An 11,130-nucleotide genomic window follows, 5' to 3' on the forward strand; every position below is an offset into this window, starting at 1 on the left:
ATTCCAGTTCTGAAAGCTTATCTATGGCAACTTAAAAACCTAAAAAGATTTAGTCATCTACATTTAATTTACTACATGAACTTTGACTTCCATACTAAATAAAGAGATGGTGCTTCAAGATTGTTTTCCTGGCTCATACACAAGAAGTTCTTTACAAGTAGTGGAGTGCTTGCAGTTTCTTCTCCTCTTTGTGTTTTGCTGTCCACTAAATGTGCATTGGTGGAAACTGTTGTCACTAAAAACACCTTACTTTTTGCACCCAAAGTATAATGCTTTTTGAGGTTGCTGCTCCCATCAATCTGCTCAGTAAAAGTAGCTCATCTTGGTAAGTTGTTTCGACTTCACCAGGACCTGAAGAAGAGGCAGAAAAACCTGTGAAAACTAAGACTGTTTCTTCCAGTAATGGAGGAGAAAGTTCGAGTCGCAGCGCAGAGAAACGGGCAGCTAATGAAGAAGCTGAAGACTTCACCACAAAGCCTGCTCCTGCCAAAATGTCCAAGTTTGGATTTTCCATAGGCAGTCAGACAACAAAGAAGGCATCTGCAATATCCATCAAACTAGGAGCAAATGTAAGTTTACTGAGGACTTTTTAATTTTGGGGAAACTAGGCAAAAAGGGAAGTACTTTGGGGAGGCCTCCTTGTGGAAGGAAACCTTGAATTCCATGAAGGAAACTTGGATAAAGTTTAAACAAGCATTGTAGGGCCAGCTAGTCATGCATGTGTAAGTACTGCAAGGTTATTAATAACAGGTCAGTTGTCTCAGGAAGCACAGGGCTTGATTGAAATGAACTGTAGATCTTTGAACATAAAGAATAATTTTGTAATGAGAGTTGCTAAGTGGGGAATGATTTCCCAAGGGAAATGAACAGACTTGTTAAACTATTTAGGCTACTTTGAAAGGAATACTGGGAGCTTCATTTTACATAGGTCAAGGGAAATGAACAGACTTATTAAACTATTTAGGCTACTTTGAAATGAATACTGGGAGCTTCATTTTACATAGGATGCTTAAAGCTACAAGAAAGCATCTCCTAGATGGCTTAATAGTTGTCTTCCACTCCAAAGATCTTATTTTAGCATGGGAAAGTATATGACTTTGCATGTTCTTTGCAAGGTCAGTATAACTTATTTATGCTGTGTGCAAGAGATGAGGCTTTGTTACATAGGTTTCTGGGGATTCCGATCCCCTTTTTCTGTCCAGTACAAGATATTCTTGTGCTTATTTAGATGTGAATCTGATGATTCCAAAGTAGTTCTCTACTGTCCTGAGCAGGGACTGGCCAGATGCTGCCTCTCTGTTTAATACAGTTCATGTACATTTCCCATGTACCACTCTGAGGGATACATTATGAATACTTGTCTGCACTAAATTCAAACTGTAATCATGAGAGGCTTGCATCTGCAATGCCAGCATTTTACAGACCTGCATAAGATTCAGAGAGTGCTCTGTTATTTTGAGATGTAAGGGAGATGTGGGCTGGCAGCATTGTGGGGTATAAATGCAATCAGGTCAGCTCAGACTTTGGAGAAGTCGACCAAGCTGCCTCCTCTGAGTCATTCACATGCTTCAGTTTCTCATGTCCAGAGATACTTCTGCTGGCAATAAATTTGGCTCCAGATTTCTGGCTCACTGAATTTAGCATGTGACTGACAGTGCACCAGATTGGATAGTGCTGAAACTTACTCTTTTCAGTCATTTTTACCCCCTTAGCACATTACCCATTGCTGTGGAGCAGCTGCTTTAAAAATGGTGCAACATTTGTATGTTGTACACTACTAGTAAAGAGCAGCTGCAGGCAGTTGCATAAGGACTCTGCTGCAGCATCAGCTTCTATGAGTGTGTATTAAATAATGACCAATAAAGTCAAAATGGAGAAAGCGCTGTATATGATTGATTTAGATAATTGGCAGTGCTGTAGAAGAAAACTGTTACTGATGACTTGGTTCTTTCTTAGTGGTGTCGAAATAACTTTTGGTACAACTGTTGTATTACCTGTAACAGTTGTGAGTTTGATACCTTTTACAATTTAAATAGAGGAGAATTTTTATTGGAAATAAAAATAATACTTTTTTAAGGAACCTCATATTAATCAGACTGTGTGATACAAACTGGTGCTAGTTTAAAAGTATTGAATTGATTTAAGCCAGAAAGCTGTTGTGTTGTTAAAATACAAGAAAACAAACATATTAATCTTTCTGAAACTGATGGATAAGAATACTCCAAAAGAATAATGGAAACAGTGACATAGTAAAATTTTGAATGCCACAACTTATTCAGGTTCTGTTTAAATTGTTCATGTCATGCACCAGTGGCTGGGTACCCCTGCAGTGTGCTAGAAAGTTAAGACCTGCTTGTGGGGGGTTGTAATATGATAGTGCTCAGCTTGCTCTTCAGTGTGTATCACACACAAACGAGCAGTCATTTTCCTTTCATAGAATCATCAAGGTTGGAGGAAACCTCTAACATCACTGAGTTCAACCATCAGCCTGCCACTGCTGTAACCCCTAAACCACATCCCCCAGCATCAGATCCAGATGCCTCTTAAACACTTCCAGGAATCCAGTCTATTCCAGCGCCTGCCCATCCTAACAGTGAAAAAAATTTTCCTAACACCTAAGCTGAATCTCCCCTGCCTCAGCTTATGACTGTTCTCTCCAGTCTCTCACTGCAGCCATGGCAGAGGAGACCATTTCCCACCTCTCTACAACCCCTTTCAGGTAGTTGTAGAGAGCGATGAGGTCACCCCTGGTGCACCTCTTCTCAAGGCTAAACAACCCCAATTCCCTCAGCCCTTCCTCATAGGACGTGTTTTCTAGGCCTTTTAGGAGCCTCATTGCCCTTTGCTGGACTCACTCCAGTGCTTCAATGTCCTTTTTAAAGTGAGGGGCCCAAAACTGAGCACAGCACTTGAGGTGTGGCCTCACCAATATTGAGTACAGGAGGATGATCACTTCCCTAGTCCTGCTGGCCACACTATTCTTGATACAGGCCAAGATGCCACTGGCCTTCTTGGCCACCTGGGCACACTGTTGGCTCATATTGAGCAACTGTCCACCAGCACTGCCAGCTCACTTTCTGGTGAACAACACTTGAGTCACTCCTCCCCCAGGCTGTAGTGCTGCATGGGGTTGTTGTGTCCCAAGTGCAGGACTGGCACTTTGCCTATTAAACCTCATGCAGTTGACCAAAGCCCAAGTCGGTCCAGGTGTCTCTGTAGAGATTTCCTACTCTCAGGCAGATTAACACTCCCACCCAGCCCAGTGTCATCTTCAAATTTACTGAGGGTGCACTCAGTCCCCACACCCAGATCCTTGATAAAGATACTAAATAGGACAGGCCCCAATACTGAGCCCTGTGGAACACCACTAGTGACAGCCACCAATTGGATTTAGCTCCATTCACAACAACTCTCTGGTTCAGGCCATACAGTCAGTTTTTTACCTATCAAAGAGTCTACCCATCCAAGCCACAAGCAGCCAGTTTATCTAGAAGTATAGCCCATTAGAGAAGTATTTCCCATTAGAGAAACCTTTATGTGCTTGATTGAAACAAACTTTCCCCCGGTTACCCATTTCAGTGAAAGTACTTGACTTAATTTTAAGTTGGACTTAACTTTACTTGTGCATTTGGTCTTTTTCAGAAGCCTAAAGAGCCTGTTCCAACCCTGGCTCCAAAAACCCTTTCTGTAGCAGCAGCTTTCAATGAAGATGAAGATGTGAGTAATAAGCCTGTGATCAACACAAAATACCATTGGTGGTGTGGTAGGCAGAGAGAGTGGGTTATTTAAGGTTCTTTACGTAAATGTCAGGAGTTTTCAGCCTAGAAGCATTTTTTCTGCTTTAGAATGTACAACTTTGTGGCTCTTTGTTGGGTTAAGAAATCATTAAAGTGCTGATAACCTTTCCCTGAAAATGAGATACACAACATAATTTGAGTTAATGGTTTCTTTCTCTGGGCTTGATAAAGGGGAGGTGAAAGAAAGTTGTGCTCCTGGTTTGCTAAATATTTCTGCTCCTTTTTACACAGAGGTGAACAAAGGAATTTGCATTTCATCCTACAACCTTGTAGGACCTCTGTTCTGTCCTGAGTCACTTTGTTTTCCTGTAGGGCTGTAGTCCATACTTGGTCTTGTCAGGCATTTGAGATGTTCAGAAGCAGGTGCCCAGCCACGCTCTAACCTCCTTTCTCTCTGCAGAGTGAACCAGAAGAAATGCCTCCAGAAGCCAAGATGCGCATGAAGAACATCGGAAGGTAGGTCAGCTTTTAACTGTGGTTTGGGAATGGGTGAGTGTGTGAGAATACCTCCTCCAGCACAGGCCACATCTTGCAGATGGTTTTAGAAATACAGGAAGATAGAATAGGTTTGAAATTTTTTTATTCTCCAGAAACAAGAAATTTTTCGCATGTTTAATCTGTGGGTTAAAAGTTGTATATTTACGTTTGAACTTTGAATCTTATTTACATTTGAACTTTGAGTCTTATTTACTTTCTTTCTGAGGAAGAAATTGATTCTGCATTAAACAGAAGCTCAGTTTCTTCTTGGAAAGGTAATAGGTGGGAGTTCCAGCTTGCTGTTGAGTTTTGTGTCTTTCTGGTTCTCAGTATAAATTGCCTTGGAGAAGTCAGATCAGGTTTTTAAACTCCCATGTGAGAGGAAGATGAGAATTATCTCGTTCCGAAAGACAAACAATTGCTTGTTTACTTTTAAAACAAGTTATATAGTTCTTCTGCTTGCCACAGATTTGGGACAGTAGAGGGCCAATCCTAAAATAAATTGGGACTTTTTCAGAGGAGGCTTTGCTTAAATTAGATGAATTTTGATCATGTATTTTAAATGTGTTTATCATGCTAAACTGCTCTTAAAGTTAGTCCTCTGGAGGTTCATTAGTGTAGTGGGGTTTTATTCTCCAGGAGCAAATTTGGATCCTCAATTTTTTCAGTCCTGGCAACAAATTCTTCACTGATGGCAGCAGTTGCTGCCACTCCCAGCTCTGCTGCCCTCTCTCATGGCTCTGTTTTGATGTGCTATGGAGACATCAGTTCTGTGGCCAAGTGACAGTTGCTATAATAAGGACTCCTGATGTAACAAAAAAAATGTGTGGTAGTTTTTGACAGCAGAGTGGACTTGAAATTGGCATTTTCTGTGTGACATTGCAGAGACCTACTGTAGTTGAGCTGACTTCCTCAACTGCTCTTGTTTCACTTTTCACAGGGATACACCAACCTCAGCAGGACCAAATTCTTTCAATAAAGGAAAGCATGGATTTTCTGACAACCAGAAGCTATGGGAAAGAAATATAAAATCTCATCTTGGAAATGTCCATGACCAAGAAAATAACTAAATGATGTGGATTACAAGTTGGGTGTTTGGGGGGAGGGGAGGGTGTAACATTAAAGGAACAGTTTCCTTTTTTAAGAATGGTTTGAGACTATCTTTGGAGCCACTTTTTTAAGATTTTGAGTGGTACACTAATAAATGAGTTTGAAATTAGAGGTAATTTATGTTTTGTATACAGATTTCAAGGCATTTGCTAATTTTGTAGTTCATGTGATTAGTTTCAAAAGGTTACAGATAATAAAGAAATTGGAGTGGTACCTTTTTAAGATTTTTTTTTGGGTCAGTGATTAATTAAGGTGGATGAAAAAGGTTACTGTCTCTTTAATCAGATTAAAATTGAATGCTCTTGCATTCTCACTTCTGGCTCCCTCTTCATAGCAGGAGAAACAGTTGACTCCCAGAAATACTGCTAAAGAGAGTGAGCATTGTCTTGTGCTACAAGTGTTACTGGACTATTAATTTGAATATAATCTTACACAGGAAATAATAAGAGCCTGGATTTTTTTTTTCTCTCCCTGCAGTCACCTTTTGTTAAGTCTCTGCAAACGAGGAATTACGTTGCTCTGGGTGGCTCGGGTGACTTAGCCCTAATTTTGTTTAAAACTTCATGTAGGATGTGTAACCTTCTGTGGCCTGTTTCACCCTAAGGAAATGGGCCTTGTCTGTATATTAGATACAGTCTGTAAAGAATATTCACTACAAAGGTAAATCAGTATTTTCAGTGTGCTCCTCTTAAATCATTAGCCTTGAGTAGTGCTTGTTAGCATTTCCTAGTGGCACACAAAAGCCACCACCAAAAATACAAGCTAATGTACATTAAGCTTCACATTTGGTTGAGATATTTTTCTTTACTATGTCTAGAAGGAATAAAAGCCACACCAAAAATCATTAACTCACTGCTTAAGTATGAAAAATCTAAGATGCACTTTCCCTGTCTTGCCATTTAAAACAAAATGCCTCGATGCCTCTGACCTCGGTGGACACTATCAGGTCAAAGAATGATCCTGTATTTGCACTCCTAATGCTTCTAACAAGTTTCAACTTTGGAAATAAAACTTGGCCTTTTCCTGCCTTTTGCTGTGATTTCCAGCAGGGATTGTAAGTCTGGTCAGTTGAATTCCTTAGCCTTCAGACTGCACAGTAGAGCTGTAGGACTTCAGTTCTAGTAATGACTTATCTAAATTTCAGTCTAACTCAGACTGGATGTTTTTAAAATGCTTTACTAGCAGAATTGGTTGAACAGAAAGTTAGCAACAGCAACAGCACCACCTGCTCCCTGTCTCCCCCAAACTGAAGGTTCTTTTTAAACTCAAATACCTGATAGTGTCAACCACTAAATTAATTTCAGCCTGGAATTGGTTGAGGAATTCAATTTGTTAATTGTTCTCATCCTGCCTCTAAAACTTTCTTCATGCAAAATTTGAACCTGCAAGTGCAGAAAGGAAAGTGCATCTTGAAGTGTATTTTTTTATTATTATTATTATTATTTTAGGAAAGCTCTGACCACTTAGACTTTTTGAGTTTGTAAGTTCTAAAAATATTTTTTTTGTATTTTTGTATTGTATGTGTAATCTTTTTTTCTTTTGAAGTCTGATGCAATTGAATACCTGTAACTGTTTTCTTTAAAAGCCTTGTTATAAACGTAACATAAAAATGTATACATTATTTTTGTTCTATAGCAGAAATACTTGGTTTCTTTAAAACAAAACACACTTCCCAAACTCATTTTCAGGACTTTCAAAACTGATTTGGGGATTACTGGAACTAGGCAAGGCAAACCTTTGACTTATTTTCGTCACATGTGGTTATGTTTGTTGAAATAAATCCCTTTAAGATAGTGGTAATGCATAATGAACAGCTATTTTCTCGTGCTCCTTAGTAGTTGCTTCATACTACGTTGATCACTTGTATTAGGAGAAAAGCAAAACAGAACTTTAAACAAGAGGATGACTTGGAGATCTATTCTGGTTTTAGTTAACCCACCACCTTATGTCTTCCACGTCTTTGGCTCAAGAAGACATTCACATCCAGAATTTCCTTGTATTTCAGAATCCTTTAGGAAGTTGCCAGGCAGAAGAGCAGACACACTAGGAAATGCCTTCTATGCCAGTGAGAGAGCAAAAGTTCCTATTTGTCTTACTCCTACAGTCAATAAATAATCCTAGGCCTTGTGAGAGAGTGCAGAAGCTTCTAGCTCTCAGCTGAGGGTGAGCAGTAATTCTGCCTCACTCAGTGCAAGTGTCCTCTTTCTTCTCAGTGCTTCATGGAAGAAAATCCATCAGGATGGCCTCAGTCCCCTCAGCACTGAGTGCCCTACAAACTTCACCTTGTAGCTACGAGATGTCTGCTGGTGTTTAATGTCTGACACAAGAACATACTGGCTGACCCAAAAAGTATTGTCAAGGCAAATGTTAGCTGGAACTTGAAGCTGTGTTAGAACAGTCATGGTCTTTGCATGCAGAGAGCCTTGTTATTTATTTTTTTGTTTGTTCTTGGTGTGCTACTTTTTTGTTCTTTTGCTAAGGATGTTCAAGAATCCCGAAATTCCTGGTATACTACCTGATTTAGCCATCTGTCAGTGCTTCCAGGAGGTATGCTGAGACCTTTGTAGCAAGGTGTGTATACCTGCTGGTTGAAATGTCTGTCCATGTAACTTGTGTAGTTTCATCTCAGAAGGTTTATGCTTGCTTAGCCGTGATTAGCACCTGAGCATTTTGCAAAACATTGCAGACATGAGGTGAAGATATAAATTGTTTTCTGGTGACCTTTTATGTGCTACCCTGTAGCAGGGCTGTTTGGAGCCTACTGGGTTGTGAATGGTTCCAAAGTCATCTAATGATAGCTATATTAAAACAATAAAAACACCACCACCACCACCCCAAAAAAACCAAGACCCCAAAATAAACAAAACTGCTTCCCATCCCCCACCCTCAAAATACCAACCCCAAAACAGTGCAGCGAATTACTAGTGCCAGTGTTTCAGGCTAATCCTGGGTGCAGCCCCTTACACCCCTAAATTTCATTCATTTAAAAGCATGGAAGGTGCACTGCCCAGGTTGTCAGAATCAAGAAGTCCCCATCAAGCCTGTCTGTAAGGGAGGTGATGAGTGCCATTCCATGGGCTTCTGCCCATGTCAGATGTATGCAGTATTCCTTGAACTTTGGCAAAACCAACTATCATCCTACTGTGAGCTCCAGGGCAGCAGCCAGAGCTGCTGTCAGACCTGCTGTGCCCCAGTCTCTGTGGCTGCCAGGTGTGCAGAGCTGCCCTTCAGAGCAGCTCTCTCTCAGTAGTCCTGACAAGAATAGTCAGGACTCACAGGACTCTGCTGAGTTCATGTGTTGGCAGTGGCTGCATGAAAGCTTTGTGAGGAGACTTGGAGGAAAGCTCAGCTTTTGAGAAAGTGGCTTCTGCTTCCTGGAGAGACAAACAGGTTTTAAACTGTGGAGAATGCTGGTATAACTGGCACTCTTTCTAGGCTGATGTAGGATAAGAAGATAAATCTGTTTGGAGAAGCAACAGTTTCAAGAAGGCTTTTTATCTGCATAGTTAGTAGCCTTAAAGGGTGCTCTGCAAAGAGAGTTTGGGTTGGGGTTTTTTAAATTCATTATTAAATTATAAATTAAGGAATGCTGAGTAGTTCTGCCCTTAAGCTACAAAAGGGAAGGTTATGTTATAAAATCACCATAATGTGTTGTCTAATTTCTCTGCCAAGAGACACTAGAACACCATAAATATTAATTTGCTTTTTACTTTATCCTATTAACACATTCCTTAATTCTGGTTTTATCAATGAGAGGATCTCCTACTGCCCTCCAGTTTTGAAATATTGGCATCTTATAGACTTATGCTTACTTAGGAATGCTTACTTAGGAAAGCTGCTCATCTCTGATAACGTGGAGCCTCAGGTTAGATGCTTAGTTACCCATAGAATTAAAAGCATGAAACATGAACTGTTACACTTGAACTCTGGGTAGAGCCTGTTCAGTTTCTGTTTACAGACTTCCATTAACAGTCTGCAGGGGTGGGAGTTCAAGCGAGATTTAGTTACCAAAGCAAACTTTTAAACAGCAGTGTCCACTTTTTGAGGTGTGGATGCTTACAGGCAGCTGCCCTTCTTCAGGCTGGGTGGAGAGGAGGTGGGAGTGGCAGTGACCTTCACGGCTGCTAATCAGAGCATAAACTTCCCGATGCAGTGGCATTTAGTCAGCTCTTAAAACACCTCTGCTAATCTTGTGGCATAGTTCTTAAACTTGGTTCTTGGCCCTGGATTTCCTGATGAGATGGATGCACAAATAATGTGTGGTTCTGCAGCAAGAGCTCCACTGAAACTTGAAGTCACGAGCCTATGTTTATGTTTTCCTGGCAGTACAAGTTTATTAACCTAAAGGTAATGCAAGTCATAATAAAAACATAATTCTCTCTCCTTTTCTCCCCCAGCTTCCCATGATTTCTACACAGAGTAGCTGCATATCATGTGCTGGCTGATGCTCAGTACTTGGTATAGAATGATAGTTGTGCCTTTGTGCCAGAAGTGTAACTGTGGCAGCTCTCCCCCTTCACACATGCACCAGCTGCCACAACATGGAACTGCAGGTGCTGAACAAGGCAGTGGAGTGTAACAGGTAATCATGAAACTGGCACCTCTCTGAGTGTGCTTTATTTACTCAGAAGCTTGTTTAACAGTCCTGTTCACACATAACATTTAAAGCCATGAGAAGAAGAGCTTGGACTACTATCCATCTAAAAGCACCAAAGAATTTAGGAGTGCAGTTACCATCTGTAAGGTAGGACACTCACCACTGCCCTCAAGACAGAACTCTTCATGGGGGAGCAAGACAAACTGTTATTTTCTGCAAAAGCAAGCAAGACAAACTGTTATTTTCTGCAAAATCCTTTCAGAGTCACATACATCAGACTTGTAAACATATTCCCCAACATTCCTGTGCCGGAGGGTGGCAACAGAGGGACCAGGAACCTCTCACTTTCAGGGGCTGGAACTGTTCTGCATGAGAACAGGGCCCAGTAAAAACTGCTTGAGAGGTGCTGGCTGCCAGCACGTTGGCAGCAGCAGCTGCAAGACTGACTCCTGAGAGGTATCACACAGTTCTAGTGCTGTAGAAATTCATGGTCCTTCCTTTAACAGCCAGGAATGACATGTGTCTAGCTTCAGCAGAAACAGAGGGGTTAAAAATTACCCACAAATCACTTAGCTGCTTTGCACCTACAGCTGCATCCCGTGGGAGAGTTGTTGTTCAACAGGAGGCACTCAGCCTTTTGAACCCTCCTTCTCCTTTAATTACACACTTAGCTTCCATGGGCTCACAGAAGAGTTAATATGCTAAAAAGCTCCCGACATTTCCCTCAGGAATCAGGATGAACCACAAAAGGTAATCAGCCTTTCTGCAACATTGGTGTTGCCCTGAAGTTGCTGTAACAGCAAATGCAAAGGCACAGGACATTGTTCCCAGACAGGAGGCAGCTCTACAGCTCATCCTTCAGCCCGGAGAGTGATACTGGGGGACAATTCCACACCCAACCCCTACTCAAATACTCATCCCAGAGCAGAGGCTGAGATGGCAGTGCTGTATGATGCTTGCTTGGGGGTGACAGTGTTGTACAGAAACCCCAGCCAAGAGAAATAGCATCTGGAACACAGCAGAATGGTTACAGCTGGGTACTGGGGCCAAGCAGCTGCCTCACCCACCACAAGGCCTTGCAGCCAAAGTGATTTCAGTATCAACATACACAGTGTTTGATAGCATTGTGCTTTTGTAGAGCCATGTTCT

At 41.3% G+C, this 11,130-nt stretch overlaps 1 protein-coding gene across 1 annotated transcript; it reads left to right on the forward strand.

The window, feature by feature from the left end:
* Positions 1–330: 330 nt before the first annotated feature.
* On the forward strand, positions 331–5,595 carry PCNP (PEST proteolytic signal containing nuclear protein; the record flags this gene model as incomplete). The annotated part of the gene is made up of 4 exons (XM_009073025.1): positions 331–569; positions 3,643–3,717; positions 4,198–4,253; positions 5,215–5,595. Coding segments are annotated over 4 exons (500 nt in total), but the record flags the coding sequence as incomplete, so codon positions are not given.
* Positions 5,596–11,130: the final 5,535 nt, after the last annotated feature.

Source organism: Acanthisitta chloris, unplaced genomic scaffold (assembly GCF_000695815.1).
Source record: "Acanthisitta chloris isolate BGI_N310 unplaced genomic scaffold, ASM69581v1 scaffold8384, whole genome shotgun sequence".
NCBI lineage: Eukaryota > Metazoa > Chordata > Aves > Passeriformes > Acanthisittidae > Acanthisitta > Acanthisitta chloris.